This window comes from Oryzias latipes, chromosome 11 (assembly GCF_002234675.1).
Source record: "Oryzias latipes chromosome 11, ASM223467v1".
Lineage (NCBI taxonomy): Eukaryota > Metazoa > Chordata > Actinopteri > Beloniformes > Adrianichthyidae > Oryzias > Oryzias latipes.
This window is the reverse complement of record NC_019869.2, coordinates 489,675-513,419: the sequence shown is the minus strand read 5'-3', so window position 1 is coordinate 513,419 and position 23,745 is coordinate 489,675. Positions and strand designations below refer to the sequence as shown.

The window sequence follows — 23,745 nt, the reverse complement described above, 5'->3', positions numbered from 1 at the left end:
CCATCGTTCTTCGTGTTTTATTCATTCTGGACAAATGAGTCACTGATGTTGAAGACAAGCCCCGCCCTCCAACGTTCATCCCTGGTCATCCTCAGTCTGTGGACCCGTCTGGAACCGCTCCAGGAGCCGCCTGGTGGGCCTCCATCCCAGCTGCAGCTGGTTGTTATCTGTGGGACACAGTGGAGAGGTCAGGGGTCAAATCAGTTCACAGGAACTCGGCTTTCTCATGCTAATGCTGGGCTGCGGCGCCGGGAAAACAGCGCCGGGGTTTGGAGGCTGAGGATTTACGGAAACGTCTTCAGTCTGATGGGGAACCGTTTCAGTTTATTTTGAAATAAATTAAAGAAAGAAATGAGTTTGTATTTTGAAGGGAAGGAGCCGTAAACCAACGTTTGACTCATTTATTAAAGAAACGCTGGTAGAACTATTGACACGGATGCAAATACTTTCAGACCTTCTGACTCCAAGAATAACAGCTGATTGTTTATGTCACTGTAAAAAAATGAAATCAAAATGTTCTCTGGGACAGAATTCCAATATTTTCACAATAAAAGTTTTCAGAGCGTGAATTTTAGACGTGAAATCCACGAGGCATGAATGAAAAACATGACAATAGACACGTCTCCTTCTTCAGGTCACACTCCTCCTCCTCACTTCTGCGTGTCCAAAGTCCGGCCTTCATGGTTTCTGGGGATCCATGAAGGCAGAACTGCGGTTCTGGACTCACCAGCTTTGCTCTGAAGCATCTTTCAGGTCCACTAATGATCAAATCTTTGCTCCAGAATTTGGTCTGAAACGAGCCGATTCATCACATATGAGGACCAATCCGGGTTTTCCGTTCCAGTGTGTTCTGTCTCCGGTTCCAGGTTCCCAGTTTGACCAAAAGGAGGAAAAAGGAATCACTGGACGGTTGGCCAGCTGGACTGGACTGGAACAACCACGCCACGCCGCCAGCGGGTCTGCATCTGCTGAGATCAACCTCACCCCCACTGCTGGACGAAGAGTCTGAATGTTCATGTTAGACGTGGCGGACAGACGCAGGAAGCTGAAGATCAGCTCAACAGGAAGCTGAAGATCAGCTCAACAGGAAGCTGAAGATCAGCTCAACAGGAAGCTGAAGATCAGCTCAACAGGAAGCTGAAGATCAGCTCAACAGGAAGCTGAAGATCAGCTCAACAGGAAGCTGAAGATCAGCTCAACAGGAAGCTGAAGATCAGCTCAACAGGAAGCTGAAGATCAGCTCAACAGGAAGCTGGTTCTGCTGACAGATGCTGCAGGTTTGCATGAGGACTGAGGTCAGAGTGGAACACGGATCCATCTCCATATCACTGAACATTCAGAGGAAGAACTTCTGAAGACCTCGTCTGTTTCAGTTTAACTCCCCAGAACCCAGGAACATTTTAGGAACCTAGGCTCAAAGGGCTCCAGACTCTGAGGAACCAGCACACATTTTCTAGCAGAAACCTGGGATGGAGACGGTTCTTCATTGTTTTGGTTTTGCAGTATATTCTGAGGTATTTTTTCTAAAACAGACGGCCTTTTTATCCTAATAATGAGACCTTCAATATTTATGAGAAAATGTCATTACACCATGAAAAAACTTTTATCTTTTCAAATATTTACAGTCTTTCATTTTGTGTTTTTGTGTAAAAATCTAAAAAACTGAAATTTTAGATGAAAGAAACGGAAAAAATCCTGATGAGGATGGCGATGAAGACAGACGGGAGGAGAAGATAACCTGCTGGTGTTTTTGGAGGTCAACAGAAGGTCATGAATGCAGCTTTAGGGTCAAATAATGACGCGAAAGCATAAAATCTTCCTCTGAATAAAAGATGTGAGTTTGAAAGATGCTGCTTTTTCCTCTGAAGGCAGAAGGAGCCGAACACGGCGCAATGGCGCCACCTGGTGGTGGAACCAGGAAACAGGTTGGAGACCAACAGGAGGACATGAGGAGGAGGAAACGAGGAGGAAGACATGAGGAGGAGGAAGGAGGACACGAGGAGGCAGAGGATCAGATGGAGGCGTTGGACTCGCTGTGGCGCCCCCTGCAGGGAGACGCAGAAAAACTGAAAGCCGGACAATAAATAGGAAAAGTTTCTTTATTCTTTGCTCTGTTGTACAAAACTTTATTACAACATAAAGCTGACAAACAAAACTGTGTCTGTTTGAGATCAGGGTACTTCTCATGTTTACTGTTTTTTTGTGTTTTAGGAACAAAAAGGTGTCACTTCTTGTTAAAATGTGATCTGACAGCGTCGATACTATAAAGTCAGGAAGCTCATTTCTCCTCATTAACCCCATTTGTCTGGATTCTGATGAAAATCTCAGACTTTGGCGGTGTCTGTTCCTGCATTCCTATTGGCTGATGAGAAGCTCCAAACCAGCTGAGCTAGAACTTGATTTCCCAGAATTCCACAGTCTTTTCAGTGGCTTCATCCTCGACTTCAGCTGCTGCAAGGTTGCTCTCGGTGGTGACCGTGAGGTCAGGTCGCCGCTCTGAGGCCCCGCCCTCTGAACAAAAACACATTCTGGGGTTGTAGCGTTGTTTTAACGTTGGACCAATAAAGTTTTAAATCTGTCTAGTCTTACCGGGGATGCATTGGATCTGCGGCCTCTCCCAGCGGCCTCCATGCAGACACCTGACCAGGGGGCGGAGCCTCTGCTGGAAGCCGTCCTGGCAGTGGAAACGGACCGCCGCGTTCGTCTCGTATCTCTGCAGAACCTTCCCAAACATGACGGCGTTCCGGACTTTGGGAGGTCTGCCACAGGAAGCTGGGAGAAGAGGCACGCGGCTCAGCGCCAAACTGTTCTGAACGTTCGTTTAACCCTTGTGTGGTGTTCATATTGTTGTTACTCAGCCAGTGTTCGTGGGTCTGGTGGACCCGTTGCATGTTGTGGTTTTTAATGCCTCACAATCAAACACTTTGATGTTAAAATACTCGACAGATGTTTACCTCATCCTATTACAATCAGTATATTTGGTTAATATTTGCCCTTTACCTTTGTTAGATCACATTCACAACTCATTATTAAAAACATGATAAAGAAAATCAATTAAAATCAAGATATGAGTGGAAACAAATTTTCAAGTGAAGCAATGGTTTTCAAAACTACTGCCTTTATTTATTTGAACACAGAAACTGAACCCATTCAGGTGCACAACACAAGCTGAACACATAGAGTAAACCTATTAGTCAAGACAACACTTCAGCCCCATTGAACACATGGCCTCCTAGCCACTAGCCTGTACAACACATGGTCCTGGCTGCTGACGGCCTGGTCCTGTGGCTGGGTGCTGATGGCTTCGTTTTGGAACTGGCTGATGCTCAATCTAAATGGTAAATGGCGTATACTTATATAGCGCCTTTCTTCCTACAAGGACAAAGCGCTTTACAGTCACACACACATTCAGACATTGATGGCGGCTCCGCCCCCCCCCCCCCACACACACACACACCCCCACCCACACCCACACCCACACACACACCCACACCCACACACACACACCCACACCCACACCCCCCCACACACACACACACACACACACACCCACACACACCCACACCCACACCCACACACACACACACACCCCCACACACACACACACACACACCCACACACACACACACACACAGCAGGCCCAGACAGGTGGAGGACAGAGTGTAGGTACATAAAACATTAATTTCCACACTTCTATTAGCCCCGGGTCCCAAACATCTTATATGTAATAGAAATGTGTTGGGGGGGTATACGTTGTGTGGTCATTAAAAATGTATTCTGATATCTGTTCTTCACAGAAAATGAGCCAAGGCCAGTGAGTCCGAGTTTGAAAAATTCATTAATTGTATCATTTTTCTTTTGATAAAAAATGAAAACGGGTCCCACAGACCCGAACACCACACAAGGGTTAAATAAAGCTGGAGTCAGACCACGCCCCCTCCCTCAGGTGACTCACAGGTGCCTTTCTTGCAGGTGTAGGCCAGGTGGTAGTTGCAGGGCACGTCGCTCCAGCGCCCGCCGTCATGCCAGACCATCACCACGCAGTCCTCCCCGGACAGGAAGTAGCTGTCCGGTTGGCCTCGGTACCAGTTCTCATAGAGCTTTGAGCGGGAAAACATCCAGAAACATCAAAGCGTCCGTTTCATCACATGAAACATACATGACCCCCTAAACCCATTTACATGTGCCAGCAGACATTTACTTATGGATATTCTGGTCAGTTTGTAGATTTAAAATGACTATAACCTGAATATTCAGTGATATAAATAGTTATTTGTCTCCAAACTGAAGTAGATTCAAAGCTTTGCTCTGTGGAAACTGAAGGAAAACTTCTGCAGTTTACCAGCGGGTTCCCGTCGGACCAGCAGAAGTCGCCCTCGAACGTCTTGTCGTTCAGTCCGGTCCACTGGTACTCCTTGTAGTTTCCTGCAGAGGGACGCATGCGTCATGAGTGGAGGTCAGACATGACCAAAGCTGGCGGGTGCTCGTCCTACTGTTGAGGAAGTCCTGCTCCTCGGGGCTCATGATGGACACCAGGTGAGCCCCCAGCTTGCGGCAGTGCTGCTCCGCGACCTCCCAGCTCTGACGGAGGCTGAAGTGCCGATAGCAGAAGCCCTGGAACTTCTCCCAGCCCGGCTCGCATCGCTCCAGGTCTGGAAGCAGCAGAGCAGATGCAGACATGTCTGACTGTGGGGGGGGGGGTCCAAACGCTCAGAGGACTCACCGCTTTGGCAGAAGTCTCCTCCATAGGAAGGCAAGCAGAGACAGCGGACCCGACCGCGCTCCTCCGTGCAGGTGCCTCCGTTCTGACAGGGGTCATCATCCATGCAAGCATCTGGAACCAAACAAGAAGAGGCCCTTACTCCCTCTGAAGCTGGGTTCTCTGTGTCAGGAACGCATTTATGGAACCTCTGGAGACAGAACTTCACATCCAAGTGGTTGGAAATGAGATGTTTGATCCAGTGGCGGTTTTTGATATGGGCGATGTGGGCGGTCGCCCAGGGCGGCAATACATAGGGGGCGGCATTTGCCGTGCCTGAGGCGTTACACATAATGTGCTACATACTATATTCAAAGAGGAAGCTTAGAGCTTTTAATTTGAAAATGCTTCAGCAACCGACGCTTAATGCTGTTAGTTTGACACATCAGACTCTTAAGAATGTCTTCCTCCTATTTGCTCTTCACACTTATGGTTCAAAAAAAAAAAAAAAAAAAAAAAAAAGAATACCTCAGAGTGAAACAACGTAAAACAGGCACGTGAAAAGGAATTAGGCAGAACAAACATCCGTGCTCAACCCAATTTCGAAGAAAGCAGGCAATGGAGATTATTTCCCACAATTCTTTGCTCCGACACAGCAGACCCGATGCGCACGTGACCACCGCCCTCTGCTGCAAGACGCTTGCGGCCACACCTCTTTGCGGTAGTCTTTGGAACATAAGTCAAAAAACTCGAGAGGGGAGCGCAACTCGCCGGTGGCTGGCTGAATCACACTAACAGGTGATTGTCAGATAGAAAAGGACTCCCAATCAACTCTGAGCCGCAGCTGCGCCTCCCGTCATAGAGACGGAGCCGCGTGTGTCAGAGGGAAGGGGAGGGGGAGGGGAGGGGGGGATGAGCGCAGACCATTTTTTTAGGATTCAGTTTTTTTGGAGGATTTCTACTGTTGGTGTTGCACAAATTTAGGGAAATGCCAAATATTTTTGGAGTAATCCCACTGATGAGTTCTAAGATTTAGTCTTTAATGTTTTATAAGACCTAAACATATTAATCACAATAAGTTTTATTTTTTAGATCTAATCCCTCTGATATGTTTCACAAAGACACACACAGGACGTCACACATTAAGAAATTATTGCTAAAAATGAAGCAGGAGTCCAGCTCTAAAAAAAAATGCTCAAAAAATGATGAAAGAGCAACAAAAATGGAATTATTTGATATGTAATTTCTTATTAATATTTCCAGGCTTTCTTTGTTTTGTCCTGCAGCACGTTCATATTCGTATAATTTTGACAGAATATATTTCTATGGAGAGCAAAATATTACAAGTTATTTAAGGTTTAACTTGTGTTCCTGTTTTTATTCATATTTATGTTCAAAAAGTTCAGTTTAAAAGGTTTAAAAGTTTAGCTTTAGTGTGTTCAGTAAATGTTTATCTTCTTCGGCCCAAAACCTTAAGCGTGTTTTTAACTTAGGCCCCTGTGTGACTGAGTTTGACCCCCCTGTAATACGAGTCTAGAAAAGTCATGCATTTTTTGAGTAAAATGGCTAAATAGAAGATAGGGAACACAACAGGATGTTGTCAAATTTTGTATGTGTGCGGGGGGGGGGGGGGGGCTGGTGGGGTTACTCGCCCAGGGAGTAAGTTAGTGTAGAACCGCCACTGGTTTGATCAGTGAAACGGGACGTTCAAGAAGGAGGAGCAGTCTGAATGTCGGCCAGCAGGTGACAGCAGAGAGCAAAGTCCTCAGTCCACTGCAGGTCGCCTATTCTCTGTTCTCCTGGATAGAGGATCAGGACAAAGAAGACACCCTGCACCTCGTGTGTGAAAGTTCTACATGTTCAGTCGTTGAAGGACATGGACGGCTCCAAGTGAACGGAGGTGTTTGGAACGTCCAAAAGGACGCCGGCGTTCTCTCTACAAGTTTCCTGTTGAAAAAGCAGCAGCTGATCTCCAAAGGAGAATCTTCCACGGCGCCATAGCTACAGACAGAAACAGAAACAGCTCTCTTTGTTCAGATCAGTGGGACTTTGTGGGGCTTCTGGAACTCTGGCACATTTGGTGATTCAGTGTAACCGGCTCAGGAGTCACAGGCGGGGGGGGTTCCCTCCCGCTCTTGGGTTTTGGTCCGAGTTCACTGTCTGAAGGAAACACAACATTCTTCATTTTAGTTTTTCACAGGCTACATTTGGTTAACGAGGAAGAATCGGTCACTCTGTTGTTTGTCACCATTTTAATGGGATTTATTGAAGACTGTCAATTTCTATCTCTCCTGAGCTTCAACATCCAAAGAAACTAAACAAACCAAATAAAAGAAAAGCTTTTATTTAGCATCAAGACAAAAACGTTGTTTTTTTTTAGCTTTGTCTGACCTTTTCACCCTGTGGGAGAAATGCAAACAGTGACCAACAAACAGCTTTTTATCCCTTTGGTTTGGATCTGACCTTAAACTTAGCAAACGTCACTGCGCTGTGTGCAAAGCAGACTCAGTCTTTGTTCCTGCTGCTTCGTCTGGATTTCATCTAAACAATCCCTGTCCTGAACATTTCCAACCACATCCGTTCAGCAGGTGAAGGAACCGGACGTGTGCTTCAGTGAGAATGTGCTTCTGGAACTAGAGAAGACCGTTTAGGGAGGGCTGATGGACGGACGCTCTAACATCCAGGAGGGTCTCGTTCTCCTTCCAGACCCTCATTTTAGCCGTTGGGTTTTTTTTCGATGAACACAGCTGTGGAGCTGCAGAGGACTTCAGCAAACACAGCAAAGGTCTTCCTTCTGTCTGTGGGTTCTGTCGCCACGGTAACCAGTGTTCTGACAGAAAGTGCTTCATCCGACGCGCAGAACGTCACGGAAGTGAAGGAGGAGGAGAACATGCAGAACGTTACAGGCTGTACACCTGAATGAGGAAGAACAGAACCTCTGGGGTGGGGGGGGGTAAAGCTAGAGGAGCCAGAGAGAAAGGGGGGGGGGGGGTTAGGGGGGTCATTTAAAAAGCCAGAGGGGGGTCAGAAAAGGTCGTTCAGAGAGCAGGTCGGCGGTGTTAGAGCATCGTCACGTGGGGGAGGACCGTTAGGACGATCAGAGCAGCTTCAACATTACCTGAAGACTTCCCGGCTCCGCCCACTGCTGCCCTCTCATTGGGCAGAAGCAGCAGGGGGGGCGGCTGGGTGAGCAGATCCAGACCCGCTGGCGGCGTGGCGAGGTCGTCCGTCTCGTGGAGAGCTGTGGGCGGCGGGGTGGAGCTCCAGCTGTGTCTGGACCTCTGCGCGGTGGAGATGGTTGTCATGGAAACGGTTTCCCCAGCAGCCGGGTTCAGGTTGGTTCCCTCAGAGGAACCCAGAGCAGAGTATTTACTGTCCATTTGGTCTCCAGGTGAGGTGGAAAACAACGGGGACTCGGACGTTGGAGGTCCAGGAGGAGCGATGCTGAGGACCTGCAGGGTGGGGGCCCCTCTGCTGTCATCCTCAGGATCAATGGTTGCTGGTGCTTCTCCTGCATGGACACTAGCGTCTTCCAGGTGATCCCTGGCTGGGAAAACGTGAACCGTTTCCATGGGAACCAGAGTTGGGACGGCTGTGGCGTCATACTCAGGGGTTGTGGTAACTTTGGTTTCTGCCTCTACAGTGGGGGCTCCCTGAAGCTCTTGTCTGAAGACGAGGGAGGTGTTGGCGTCTCCTTTAAGCGCCGGAGCAGCGTCAGAAGCATTTCCATAAACGTCTTCAAAGAGAAGCTCAGATGAATCCTCTCCTTGACTGAGAGTAGCGTTAGCGTCAAGCGGCCCGTAAGCCCGGGTTGTCTCAGCTGGTTCTTTAGGAAAATGGGTCGAACCAACTGGGACGCCTCCTCCCAGGATGTGGGGGGTGGAGACGGGACTGTCATCACGGTCGGCCACTTCTCCACCCAGAAGAGCTGGAGTTCCACGGATTTGTTCATGAAGGGTCGGAGAAACCCGGGTTTCATCCTCCGGATCAAAACCGACGCCAGCTTCTCCAAACACAGACGGAGTTTCAGAATGTTCTGGAAGAACACCGGTTGGGGGTGAAAAGGAGACGCTCGTCTCCTCTGTGACTCGTGGAGAGCCGGGCGTCTCTTCTTCAGCGGTCGGAGCAGGAGCCCCGCCCTCTGGATGGAGGACAGCCGCTGCTCCACTTCCATCCTCATGAGAACTGCTCCCAGTCTGCAGGAACTCCGTGTAAGCCGCCGTCTGACCCGGAGGGGGGCTGGAGTCGGAGAGCCGCTGAGAGGCCGGACGGGTGGCGTGAAGGTCTTCATCCTCCACGTCCACGCCGCCTCCTCGTTTAGGAGCCCAGGACCCGCGGGTCTGCGGGGGGCTGGAAGGGACCTGTGAGCTCAGGAGGAGGGGCCCAGGCGAGGCGGAGGAGGTCGGAGGTGAAGTCTGGGGTTCAGAGGAAGCAGACGGGGGTTCGTGGGTGGAGACCCACGCGCCGAAGAACTGGGATGTGGAGATCATCGCCATGACGGAGCTTCTCTCTGCCAAAAACACAACAACTCATTAACAGGAGTCTGGATGAAGATGCTAAAGTCCAGTTTCCTCCACATGAGAACACGATGGAAATGAAACAGAACGGCGGCGTCGGCAGGGTCTTCAGCGTGGAGCAGACCACAGTCATCATGTTTGACCCCAAACAGGATGTTTCTATTGTTTCTATCTTTATTTCTGATCTGCAGCTCAAGGCGGCCCTGAAGTCCCAATGACACCAACCCCCCCCCCCACGCAGAAACATTTTAGAGATCAAACAAATAAGATTAAAGCTTTAAAAGACGATTCAAGACAGAAATGAAACCAAAATGAGGTAGACTCTTGTCATCACCATCTGGACCATGCTGGCATCAAACCTGCGGTTTTTTGGCGACTCACCGCGTGGAGAATCTCCAGAGGCGTCCGTCTGGCTCCACTCCGTCATCCCGCCGGCCTCTGTGGTCGGTTCTGCGTCCGTTACCGTGCGGGTCGTCAGCAGCAGGTCGTCCACGTTCTTCCCGTCTTCCTCGCCGTCGCCGGATTCTGACCCGCTCCTGTTCAGATGGACTTTCTCCTCGGGTGGAGGCGTGTGGGCCTCTGGGTTCGAACCCGGCACCGTTTGGTTCTGTGTCTGAGGTTCATCCGAGCTTCTGTCAAGGTCCGGCTGGTGAAAGGTGGGGGTGGCGTTCGGGTGGGGGTCAGTTTGATGATGAAGACGGGGGGAGAAGCTGGTCTGGATCTCTGTGCTGGAGACGGACCGGCTCACTCCAGCTGCAGGAGGAGAGTCCAGAGACGCCGCTGACGGGTCCTCAGAGGGGCGGAGCTCAGATGTTGGGAGGGGGGCGGGGTCAGCGGCGTCCGAGGTACCTGCTGGGTTTGTGCCGACCGGGATTTCTGTGGCGGGAGGTGCAGAGAAGAACGGCAGAGACTCCAGCTGACTCTGGGCCTCCCGCTCCACCTCAGCTGGTTGACTGAGCAGAAGTTCCCGTTCAGTTTCCATCAGAACCACCACATTCTGATCGACGTCTTCAGGATCCGAGGAGACGTAGTCTGAGGAGGAGGAGGAGGAGTTCCTGGAGGTTTCTGCGGAAGCAAAGAGACGACTCAGTGAGGAAAACTCTCCTAAAGCGTTCAAACGCTGACAGTTTTTCTGAATCCACCTTTGAAGCAGAACACGTCATGAAGACTGGACGGTTCTGGGAACCCAGTCTGGTTGCTGAAGCGGTACAGGGTCTTGACCCCCGGCTGGGGGCCGCCACAGCGCTCCCGGGGGTTCCTGATGGGATAGCGCACGCTGCCGTCTGCCAGCCATCCGGGGCTGCAGCGGTCCAGGCCTTGGCTCCACGCCGCGTAGAGCTGTGCCGTTGTTGCGAGCCGCGCCCCCGCCGCCCGGCAGAACGCCTGAGCTTCATGGAAGGATAACTGCTGAGGGCCGCCATCGTGGAGCACCTCCCCTAAAAACACCAACGTCTGCATTTTATGACCAAACCAACAGGAAACTGTCTTTCCCATCAGGAGTCTGGATCCATACCGCCGGTTTCCTCTGTGTAGCAGTAAACGTCATACAGACTGTCTGGATCCATCATCCCATAGTTCCGAACCCCTGGCTGCCCGTCCATGTCTCCATAGCAACCCTCTCGAGGCACTTGGATTGGGTATCTGCATCAGCATGAGAACAAACCTGAGTTTCCAGGAGTTTGGGCGCCGACATGACGGCGTGGAGGACGCACCTGACGGACTGATCCGCCAGCCAGCCGGCGTCACACTGCTCGTATCCGTCATGGTACGCTGCCAGCAGCTGCTCGGGCGTCGCCATCTGTGCCCCGATGGCCTCACACGCCCGGTGGGCCTGCTGGAAGGAGAAGGCGTACCTGTCCGAGGCGTCTCTGTAGTGAAACACCACACCTGAACACACAGACACACAACAGACCGTCAACATCTGCAGGGACCCAAACGCAGCACATCAACCTCATTCAACAGCTGAAGCCCAGAAATATGTTTATGTCTTTATGACACATTTCAAGAATCATCAGAAGTCTGGTCTAGAACTGCAGCGGGTACCTCTGACTTCCAGCTGAAAGACGTCGCTGGTGTCCTCCAGGCCCTGCTGCACCTGACAGCGGTAGAAACCCGAGTCGCCGTGCCGCAGATCTCCCAGCCGCAGGGCGGGGTCTTGAGGGAAGGAGGTGTAGTTCAGCAGAGCGGCTCGGTCTCTGTACTCATCGTTGATCTTCACCCTTTGGCCGCGCGCCACCAGGATGTGGGTCTCCTTCCCACCAGACACCATCGTCCACTTCACCCGGGGTACCAGGGGGGCAGAAGAGGATGATGTGGGGGACAAAGACAGCAGGCAGGGGATGGAGATGGAGCTGCCCAGGGGGGCAAAAACGGGACCTGAGTGAGGGATGTTCACCCTGAGATGCTCCTCCTCATCTAACAACAGAGAGGAGGAGGAGGGGTCTGTTAGACCAGCAGCCATCAGATCCCAGATGTACCTCAGGAACCCTTAAACAGTGGGTTTACATGGGGGGAGGGGGGATACGAACCATATGAAGGTGTGATGGGGGTCGGGAAAGCCAACGCGAGATGACAAAGAAGAGGAAGGACGAGGACACGTCTGTGGAGGAAACAGCAAGAGGATGAAGACCACCGAGAGGTCCACCATGATGAAGACCACCATGATGAAGACCACCATGATGAAGACCACCGAGAGGTCCACCATGATGAAGACCACCATGATGAAGACCACCATGATGAAGACCACCGAGAGGTCCACCATTATGAAGACCACCGTGATGAAGACCACCATAATGTCCACCATGATGAAGACCACCGAAAGGTCCACCATGATGAAGACCACCATAATGTCCACCATTATGAAGACCACCATAATGTCCACCATGATGAAGACCACCGAGAGGTCCACCATGATGAAGACCACCATGAGGTCCACCATGATGAAGACCACCATGATGAATACCACCATGATGAAGAACACCGAGAGGTCCACCATGATGAAGGCCACCATGATGAAGACCACCATGATGAAGACCACCGAGAGGTCCACCATGATGAAGACCACCATGAGGTCCACCATGATGAAGACCACCATGATGAAGACCACCATGATGAAGACCACCATGATGAAGACCACCGAGAGGTCCACCATTATGAAGACCACCGTGATGAAGACCACCATGATGAAGACCACCATAATGTCCACCATGATGAAGACCACCGAAAGGTCCACCATGATGAAGACCACCATAATGTCCACCATGATGAAGACCACCATGATGAAGACCACCATGATGAAGACCACCATGATGAAGAACACCGAGAGGTCCACCATGATGAATACCACCATGATGAAGACCACCATGATGAAGACCACCATGATGAAGACCACCGAGAGGTCCACCATGATGAAGACCAAAATGATGAAGACCACCATGATGAAGACCACCATGATGAAGACCACCGAGAGGTCCACCATGATGAAGACCACCATGAGGTCCACCATGATGAAGACCACCATGATGAAGACCACCATGATGAAGACCACCATGATGAAGACCACCGAGAGGTCCACCATGATGAAGACCACCATGAGGTCCACCATGATGAAGAACACCATGATGAAGACCACCATGATGAAGACCACCATGATGAAGAACACCGAGAGGTCCACCATGATGAATACCACCATGATGAAGACCACCATGATGAAGACCACCATGATGAAGACCACCGAGAGGTCCACCATGATGAAGACCACCATGATGAAGACCACCATGATGAAGACCACCGAGAGGTCCACCATGATGAATACCACCATGATGAAGACCACCATGATGAAGACCACCATGATGAAGACCACCGAGAGGTCCACCATGATGAAGACCAAAATGATGAAGACCACCATGATGAAGACCACCATGATGAAGACCACCGAGAGGTCCACCATGATGAAGACCACCATGAGGTCCACCATGATGAAGACCACCATGATGAAGACCACCATGATGAAGACCACCGAGAGGTCCACCATGATGAAGACCACCATGAGGTCCACCATGATGAAGAACACCATGATGAAGACCACCATGATGAAGACCACCAAGAGGTCCACCATGATGAAGACCACCATGATGAAGACCACCATGATGAAGACCACCATGATGAAGACCACCATGATGAAGACCACCATGATGAAGACCACCGAGAGGTCCACCATGATGAATACCACCATGATGAAGACCACCATGATGAAGACCACCGAGAGGTCCACCATGATGAAGACCAAAATGATGAAGACCACCATGATGAAGACCACCATGATGAAGACCACCGAGAGGTCCACCATGATGAAGACCACCATGAGGTCCACCATGATGAAGACCACCATGATGAAGACCACCATGATGAAGACCACCGAGAGGTCCACCATGATGAAGACCACCATGAGGTCTACCATGATGAAGACCACCATGATGAAGACCACCATGATGAAGACCACCATGATGAAGACCACCATGATGAAGACCACCGAGAGGTCCACCATGATGAAGACCACCATGAGGTCCACCATGATGAAGACCACCATGATGAAGACCACCATGATGAAGACCACCGAGAGGTCCACCATGATGAAGACCACCATGAGGTCCACCATGATGAAGACCACCATGATGAAGACCACCATGATGAAGACCACCATGATGAAGACCACCGAGAGGTCCACCATGATGAAGACCACCATGAGGTCCACCATGATGAAGACCACCATGATGAAGACCACCATGATGAAGACCACCGAGAGGTCCACCATGATGAAGACCACCATGATGAAGACCACCATGATGAAGACCACCGAGAGGTCCACCATGATGAATACCACCATGATGAAGACCACCATGATGAAGACCACCATGATGAAGACCACCGAGAGGTCCACCATGATGAATACCACCATGATGAAGACCACCATGATGAAGACCACCGAGAGGTCCACCATGATGAAGACCAAAATGATGAAGACCACCATGATGAAGACCACCATGATGAAGACCACCGAGAGGTCCACCATGATGAAGACCACCATGAGGTCCACCATGATGAAGACCACCATGATGAAGACCACCATGATGAAGACCACCGAGAGGTCCACCATGATGAAGACCACCATGAGGTCTACCATGATGAAGACCACCATGATGAAGACCACCATGATGAAGACCACCATGAGGTCCACCATGATGAAGACCACCATGATGAAGACCACCATGATGAAGACCACCGAGAGGTCCACCATGATGAAGACCACCATGAGGTCTACCATGATGAAGACCACCATGATGAAGACCACCATGATGAAGACCACCGAGAGGTCCACCATGATGAAGACCACCATGATGAAGACCACCATGATGAAGACCACCATGATGAAGACCACCGAGAGGTCCACCATGATGAAGACCACCATGAGGTCTACCATGATGAAGACCACCATGATGAAGACCACCATGATGAAGACCACCATGATGAAGACCACCGAGAGGTCCACCATGATGAAGACCACCATGATGAAGACCACCATGATGAAGACCACCGAGAGGTCCACCATGATGAAGACCACCATGAGGTCCACCATGATGAAGACCACCATGATGAAGACCACCATGATGAAGACCACCGAGAGGTCCACCATGATGAAGACCACCATGAGGTCCACCATGATGAAGACCACCATGATGAAGACCACCATGATGAAGACCACCATGATGAAGACCACCGAGAGGTCCACCATGATGAAGACCACCATGAGGTCCACCATGATGAAGACCACCATGATGAAGACCACCATGATGAAGAACACCGAGAGGTCCACCATGATGAAGACCACCATGATGAAGACCACCATGATGAAGACCACCATGAGGTCCACCATGATGAAGACCACCATGATGAAGACCACCATGATGAAGACCACCATGAGGTCCACCATGATGAAGACCACCATGATGAAGACCACCATGATGAAGACCACCATGAGGTCCACCATGATGAAGACCACCATGATGAAGACCACCATGATGAAGACCACCATGAGGTCCACCATGATGAAGACCACCGTCCACTCAGTCTGTGACAGATCCCTGAAAAACCTCAGGAAGGTTCAGTCCTGGAAGGAGCTAAGATTCTGCCCAGGAGGAGGTGAGGAACTGCCCCCGTAGGGGTAGAAGAATCCCCCTCTTTATTCTTGGAGCTGTTGTTTCTGTGGATCCAGCTTGTCCCACATGAATCGGTGGAGCCCACGTGTCCAGAAGCTGAACCATCCTGCAGAAAAGGCCGACTCCTGTGGTTTGAGGGGAAAGCTGGCAGCAGCGGCAGCCCGCCACGCCATCCATCACCGCCACAGAGTCTCAGCCCGCCACGCCATCCATCACCGCCACAGAGTCTCAGCCCGCCACGCCATCCATCACCGCCACAGAGTCTCAGCCCGCCACGCCATCCAGACAGCTCTCTGTTATCCGTCTGTTCTGACGCCAGCAGGAGCTCCGTCTGCTCCCTCCATGAGAGGAGCCTCTCCTCAGAGGAGCCTCGCTCCAGCAAACAGAGGACTGGGAATCCAGTGGATGCAAACAGGAAGTTTGTCTGCAAACACGTTTCAAGACCCTAAACGTGATGAAGAGAACGCCGTTACGGCGGGATTTTAACGGTAGATAAAGACGATCTGCTTTAGTCTGTTTCTGTAAATGTTTGCTCTGTGAATATTTCTGAAAAACACAAAACTCCCTTTTCCACAGGAAGACAGAACTTTATTGATCTCACAGAAGAACAACAGACGCGTCCATCATGGCAGCTGGAAGAAACATTTGGTTCATTTTCTCAAAGAACTTTGCCTTTGAGCAACGACTGAACATAAAACATGAGCTTTATTCTAATAATAAGCCATTCTGACAATCGATTTCTCTCTGCCATGTTTGGAGGAAATGTGAGGCTCTTCCTTCAGTGTGACGTCAGCAGTGGAGAAAAAAACATTCAACTCACGACAGTTTAAAAATCTAAACACTAATGACTAAACTGAACTAGCAACCATTTATTTATTCATGTTTGCTTGAAGCTAAAGACCCCCTGGGCTTCAGGTTGCCGGCCCCCCGGGGCCCCAGGTTGCCGGCCCCCCTGGGGCCTCACTCTGTTATTTATTTTACCATTTCATTCTTTGACATCCAGAGGAAATAGGAACATGTCGGAAAGTTCATCAAAGATTTTAGAATTGATGAAGTAATTTAAGTTTGTAAACCTGCTAAATCCCTTCCAGAAGTTGCTGGAGCCTATCCCATACGCTGTGGGATGAAGGCGGTCCGGGTCTTCGGCCCATCGCACAATGAAAAACATCAGCAAAGGAATATTTGTACATGTGGGAAGATCCTGAGACCGTTCTATGACACACCAAAGGTTTGGTTTTGGCGTCAGCGGCAGGACTATTATGGGCTGGAACCTGCTGAACATTCAAGCAGCTGCTCTTCACTCCTGTAAACTCAGACAACCTCCTTTTATGGTTGAATAATTGTCGTCTGTGTTCCCGCCAGCTGGGTGACCTCCTCCCGTTCCGTTGGAGTTCTTGGGGAGAAAAGGCCTGACATGGCGGGGAGGGAGGCGGCCAAAGGGCCAGCTGCGCGCTGAGGCCTCCCTTCAGCTCCTCACAAAGGCGGCGGCAGGATTTAAGGGCAGCGCTGGCTCCCGTTCCCGCCTGTCCTCTGTTCTGGCTCTGCTTCTTTCTGTGCAGTCTAAGGGACGCCTCAGACCTCCAGGAGCCCCTCTGGCTGCTGCTCGCCACAAAGAGAGCAGCCATCGGGACGCGCTCCCACAATGCACTGCTTTCAGCGTGGTGCTGGGATGTCGGGTTGTGCATTCAGATCCATGACAGCAGAGAAGACGCTTCTTTAGATCGCGGTCTCCTCTGGCGTCGCCTTCAGGAAGGCACGGAAAACCCAAAGCTGAGCTGAAACGGAGCCGTTCGACCCAACAGGCCGTTTCTGCCTTCAGGCACTCATGCTTGTTGGTACGGAAGCCTTTCTGTGACATAATTCAAAATGAAAGGCAACACCAGAAAGGCTTTTTCATTTTCAAAATAAAGCTGCTTTGTTGACTTAAAGGCAAAATCAATCCGCCAAACGGCTTTTTCTTCTTTATCACCGCTCATTCTGTCACTTAGTTCAAATGATTAGGAAAATAGAATTTGACATTTCATTTTCAAAGGTTCTCTGGTAAATGTAGCAAAAGTCAATTAGAAATATCTAATTTGACTATTTAAATGCATGAACAGAAATGCTTTTAACTTCATCAATTGACTCGAAAATAAAATTAAAATCAATCCTCTAAACTGCTTTTTCCTTTTCTACTCCACCATGACTCATTCTGAGACATCATTGAAGTGAAAATGCAGGGGGGGGGGGGGGGGGGGGGACAATGAGTGGCTTTAAAGAAAAAGAAAAAGCGGTTTAGGGTTAGGGTCATGAACGCAGCTTCATTTAGAAAATGAAAAGCATTTCTAGTGTTGACTTTATTTGTAATTATGCTACAGAAATGCTTCCATAGCTTCGATGGTTTTCAGTTCAATAGAATAGAATCCACATCTGAAGTGGTTTGATAATCCCAATCCTATTTAGTCACCATTTCACATTATATTCAACATCAACTCTTTCACCGTCACTTTTGCCGGGTAATTTTTACCCGATATAATAAACCAAAAAGCTGTTGTCATAATTTAAGAAGTTAAGAAGAAAAAATCCCTAAAAAATACTACATTGACACTAGAAGCTGCCTGTGATTCTCCCATTCTGGGACATGTGAGACGTCCACAGACTGCTGGACACGCCACTCATCTAAATTCATGTAAATGGTTTAGCTCGGGTGACAATAGTGCTCTAGGGTCCAGAAAATGAAGCTTTCTTTGATCCTCTGATGAAGAGAGACGTTTTCTTCTGTTATCTTCAGGATCATCCTGGGACTCTAAATGTTCGTCTTTCTGGTTTTAATTGGTTAGTTATCATCATCAAACTAGAATATTCTGGATGCAGAGGTAAAGATTTGGTCCAGATTTATACTGGAAATGTTTTTCTGCAAACTGAAATGTTCTGGAAGAGCCTCATTTCTGTTCAAAGTGTGACATAAAATGTAAATGATTAACGTTTCTGCGCCTCTTCCTGTTTGTTGGAGCTCCACAAACACCATTGCTTCATTTTTTTACAGTAAAAAACATGAAAAGTTGTTTTTTTCCCCCACAGAAACGGAACCAGTTTGCTTCACAGATCAATGACGGATCATTTCAGTAAAAGTCTGACTTACAGGTGAGGAGCTTTTCAGACTGAAGGTCAAAAAACTGTCACTAAAAACAGATTTACTCATCTAACACCCTCAGCATAAAGTAGTTTACTGTAGTGTACTTGAGTATAAGTACAGCAGATATACCAGAGAGCGTGTACGTGGTGTGACGGAATACTTCTTCAAACTAACATTTGAAGTGTTAGCTGTTTTTATTGTAATATTTCCTTGTAAAGCACGCTGAGGAAATAAACTTTCATTGATAAATACTCTGCCTCACTATTAGTACAGTCTGAATATGTGTGGTCCATTCAAATAAATGAAGAAGAAAGAAAAACACTGACTGAGTTTAGCCATGAAGTAAAGGAGCTTAAAGAGGAGGGAGGGAGGCCACGCCCCTCAGACGTGGAAATAAACCACAGGATCAGATGTGCGACATGATTCCCCGATGCCGGAAAAGTCTTCAAGCGTGGAAATCAGATCCTGATCTGGAGAACGTTCTCATCCGGATCAGGACGTTCTCCACTCCCACGTTAGAACTTTTAGAACCAGCTAAACCCTTGGATCCTTCCCTGATTCATCTGTTTAAAGAAAGTTCTTCCTGAGACCCTGTAGAGCTTTGAGTTCCTGTCAGACGTGGAACTTTCCTGAACCTGAAGGAGAAGAACCTCCACTCCAGAAAACCAGCTCGGATTTTCTAAAACCTCTGATGAGCTGCAGGGAAAAAGTCTCCGTTTCCTTCCAGGTGAGCTTTTCCTGTCTGTGTCCTGCAGCTCCATCAGAGTGCAGTGCGTGTGCGCGTGCTGGGATGTACCTGCTTCCTGTCGGCAGCATCTCGGCAGAACCCGCGCGGATCGACTCGTTTCCAGGTGTTTTCTTCGCGCTCCTCCTCCTCCTCCTCCGCTGCTGCAGTGCGTCTCTGCTGGGAGATGCACAGGTGCGCACGTGCGCAGGCTCCGGAGGAAAGTTCTGCTGTGATCAGACCTCGGGTGGATGTGACCGTGGACGGGGGGTGGGGGGCTGAGGGGAGGAGCCTCGCGGAGCATCATCTGACAGAAGCGGGAACGTTGAGTCAGCAGCTGCAGCCTGGATCTGCTGAGGCTGCTGCAGGGTTGATGACGCAACAAGGAGCGCGAGCGGCCCGCGCGCGCGCTCCCCCGCCTCTCACGTCATCATCTTCCTGAAGCTCCTACAAGTTCGTTTTCCTTAAAAATATTCACTTTGTTTTAATGACTTCAGTCATTTTTTTAGGATTTACAGCCGAACGTTCTAAAGAAAGGCGGGAAAATCTTACATTTAGAAACAAAATGAGAAACATTTCTATTGGTAAAAGTTTTAATGAGTACAAAAAGGTTTGTGAGAGAAATGATTAGAAAAAGATTCAAGCAGGATTCATGTGGAGCTCTGGAGGAAGAAGAAATGAGAAGATGCTGTTTAGTTGGGGAATGTTGTGAGAAAAGGAAGAATTTGACTGAAAGTAAAGGCTTCAGCTCATCATTTATCATTCAAGAAAGTGGAGAAATCCCTGTGGGTCAGGACAAAGCCAGCGGTTCTAGATGCCTGTGAACTCATTCATTCATTTTCTTTTTCCAATCTTGATGGAATGAGAAAAGAGGAATAAAACAACATTTAGAAGAACGACTGAAACTAAACGGTCTGTTGAAGATGAGAAACGCTCGAGTCTTCAAGAACTTTAGGAACCAAACCGACGTGACAGTTTAGCGCCAACGTTGAGGGGAATAAATGGTGTTTGGTTTCTGTCTCCAGACAGTTCAGCTTTCTTCTGCCTGAGCGGGACAGAGGCGTCGCTGGGGGGGGGGGGGGGGATTTTCCTCGCCGTCTGGTGCTGAAGCCGTCATCATTCACAGCTTCCAGCAGTCTGCGCTTCATCCAGGAAGTGACTCCCATCTCGTTATAGAGGAACACGGATGCATTTATACCACAAACAGCAGAAAATGTGAAGTTAATGTGTTCAAACTCCAGGTTTACTGCTTCCTGAAGGAGGGCATCTGTTGCTATGGAAACGCCATTCAAGCATCCTCTGTGTGAATCCAGTCATTATTTAACCTTAAGACACCTAAAGATGCACATCTGCATCAAACCGCTGGACTCCATCCAGCCTCAACATGGAAGCAGAAACCTAAACACCTCTGGAAAGACCGCCGCCCTTTGCAGCTGCTCAGACTTTATGACAGCAGGAAAGGGGCGGAGCTCTGCTTGCAGCGACGCCGTCACAGCTCAGGAATCTCACACCCAGGTAGCAGCAGGGAGGGTCCGCCGTCTGGGAAGGAAACGCCGGACCTCACGGAGACCAGGAACACCTGAGGAGGGCGTGAAGGTCAGAGAGGACGCCATCGCCAGCAGACGTCCGGCGGGAAACACGGCAGAATGAGGGCAGCATTGCAGAAACCAACAGATTTAGTCTGACGGTCATTAGAGGTCAAAGGTCAGTCATCTGGGAATCAGTTTCACGTTTTCTCATGAAACAGTTAAACAAATCTAATGATAATATTGGTTGAAGGACAAACATCCAGATCAGTTTCTCCATTTGAGGCGTTTGACGTGATCAGAAAGGATTGGAGAGGCGGAAGAAACCGTCCAACGCGTCCAGCGGACGTCGCCCGTTCATTTCTGGGCGTTTCCCGCTTCTGACCCGGTCACGTCTGACACCTCCCAGCATGAAACCGACAATACAAGCAGGAAGAGGAGGACTTTAGCATCCGTACCACTTTCTTCCTCCGGTTGGTCCTCGCACACCAGCTGCTGCGGAGCCAGAGGCAGGTTACCATGACAACGTGTTCGACAGCGTGTCAAATAGCCCGTTTCTGTCAAAAGAAAGTATCACTGTGGAAAATGAAAGGAGCATCTCAAAGGGACGACGTCCATCACGTTTCCGTTTTTCTCCTGAAACGAAACTTTTCCAAACAGCAGCTGGAAACTGTTTACGCTGCAGATCAGGTTTCACTTTCTTCTTCCAACCAAACATCAAACCCGCTGCTGATCTTCAAATTAAGTCTGAGCGACTGAAGCAGAGCGGCGGCGTATACACCAACCCACCTGGAAAGCATCACGCCAACCTCAGACACGCCGGCTGCCGCTTGGCTTTCCACAACCTTCAATCTCGCGGCCTGTAATCAGGCGCTGGCATGAAGGTCGGGGAGCGCCGAAGGAAAACGCCGTCTGGAACGTTCAAACAATGACCTTTAGCGCCGTCTCAGTCACTTTAGGTCAAAATGTTTGAACCCAAAAGTTTCCTCTGAGGCTTCAACCTGGAAGTCTTTAACGGTAAAAGGGGGAAATTGTTTCATGACTCAGCAAAAATGCTGCAGCTCATGTTGATGTTTTCTGAAGGTTCCTGATGCAGAGAATGAGGCAGCAGGAAGTCCAGACGCAGACGCAGACGCAGACGCAGACAGGAAGCCTCCATGAGCAGCTCCTGACTCCTCCTCTGACGAGGAGCGTTTCTGCTGAGGCAGCGCTTATTCCTCATGGAAAGAAGCAGATCTTTTCCTGGCTGGGACGGCGCTGGCGGCCAAAGCCACAGCGTGCCATGCTTCCTGCGTGATGCTCGGCGCCGGCCCAGACCTGCGGCCACAAAGAGCTCCTCTGATCCAGACGCCCCTGCAGGAGGAGGCCGGTGCTTCACAGGCGCGTGGGATTTGTCTGAACCGCAGCTCAGACGTGAGGAAATGGATGCGTGAGGGAAACCGAGGAGGAACACGCCGCAGGTCTGCCGGGACGCGTGACCGGGACGCGTGACCGGGACGCGTGACCGGGACGCGTGACCGCGGCGCTTTCCTTTGATGATCACAGAACGGACAGAAACCTGTGGATCCTGCAGTCTGTGCAGGAAAAAGCAGCTTCCGCTTTCCCATCATGCCTCACGGCATCCAGAGCGTCACGTCTGTCAACACCAGTCTATGTAACGTTCCTAAACCCCTACTGTCCCCCCACCCCCCCACGATGACATCACAGCAGGAAAATGTCAAAAAATGAATCAGATCAAAATGGTTTATGAGAATCAAATAGTCACCAAAGAAACCAAAACGCGTGTCGGGAAAAAATGTTAGTTCAAGCAACCTTACACACGATACCTCACACACACACACATACACACACGATACCTCACACACACACATACACACACGATACCTCACACACACACACATACACACACGATACCTCACACACACACATACACACACGATACCTCACACACACACATACACACACGATACCTCACACACACACATACACACACGATACCTCACACACACACACATACACACACGATACCTCACACACACACGATACCTCACACACACACGATACCTCACACACACACATACACACACGATACCTCACACACACACATACACACACGATACCTCACACACACACGATACCTCACACACACACGATACCTCACACACACACATACACACACACACACGATACCTCACACACACACACACACAAACGATACCTCACACACACACATACACACACACACACGATACCTCACACACACACACACACACGATACCTCACACACACACACACACGATACCTCACACACACACGATACCTCACACACACACACACACAAACGATACCTCACACACACACGATACCTCACACACACACATACACATACACACACGATACCTCACACACACACACACACGATACCTCACACACACACACACACACACGATACCTCACACACACACACACACACAAACGATACCTCACACACACACGATACCTCACACACACACGATACCTCACACACACACATACACACACACACACGATACCTCACACACACACACACACACGATACCTCACACACACACACACGATACCTCACACACACACGATACCTCACACACACACACACATACACACGATACCTCACACACACACACATACACACACGATACCTCACAGACACACATACACACACGATACCTCACACACACACGATACCTCACACACACACACACATACACACACGATACCTCACACACACACACATACACACACGATACCTCACACACACACATACACACACACACACGATACCTCACACACACACACACACACGATACCTCACACACACACACACACACACGATACCTCACACACACACGATACCTCACACACACACACACATACACACACGATACCTCACACACACACACATACACACAC

The 23,745-nt window shown here is 49.6% G+C and overlaps 1 protein-coding gene across 2 annotated transcripts; it reads right to left on the bottom strand.

The window, feature by feature from the left end:
* Positions 1 to 2,085: 2,085 nt before the first annotated feature.
* Positions 2,086 to 22,698, bottom strand: bcan (brevican). 2 transcript variants are annotated; one of them, XM_023959897.1, is made up of 14 exons: positions 19,343 to 22,692; positions 11,745 to 11,815; positions 11,260 to 11,631; positions 10,929 to 11,103; positions 10,730 to 10,857; positions 10,359 to 10,652; positions 9,598 to 10,281; positions 7,818 to 9,209; positions 4,724 to 4,834; positions 4,494 to 4,652; positions 4,343 to 4,425; positions 3,956 to 4,100; positions 2,590 to 2,772; positions 2,086 to 2,511 (listed from the first exon to the last, which is right to left on the bottom strand). In XM_023959897.1, exons 1-14 carry the CDS (start codon positions 19,360 to 19,362, stop codon positions 2,390 to 2,392), a joined length of 3,939 nt encoding a protein of 1,312 aa, XP_023815665.1. In that variant the 5' UTR covers positions 19,363 to 22,692; the 3' UTR covers positions 2,086 to 2,389. The 2 variants fall into 2 exon arrangements, with proteins under 2 accessions (XP_023815665.1, XP_023815667.1); XM_023959899.1 differs by lacking the exons at positions 2,086 to 2,511; positions 2,590 to 2,772; positions 3,956 to 4,100; ... (1 more) ...; positions 4,494 to 4,652; positions 4,724 to 4,834 and adding an exon at positions 7,028 to 7,658 and having other exon boundaries at positions 19,343 to 22,698.
* Positions 22,699 to 23,745: the final 1,047 nt, after the last annotated feature.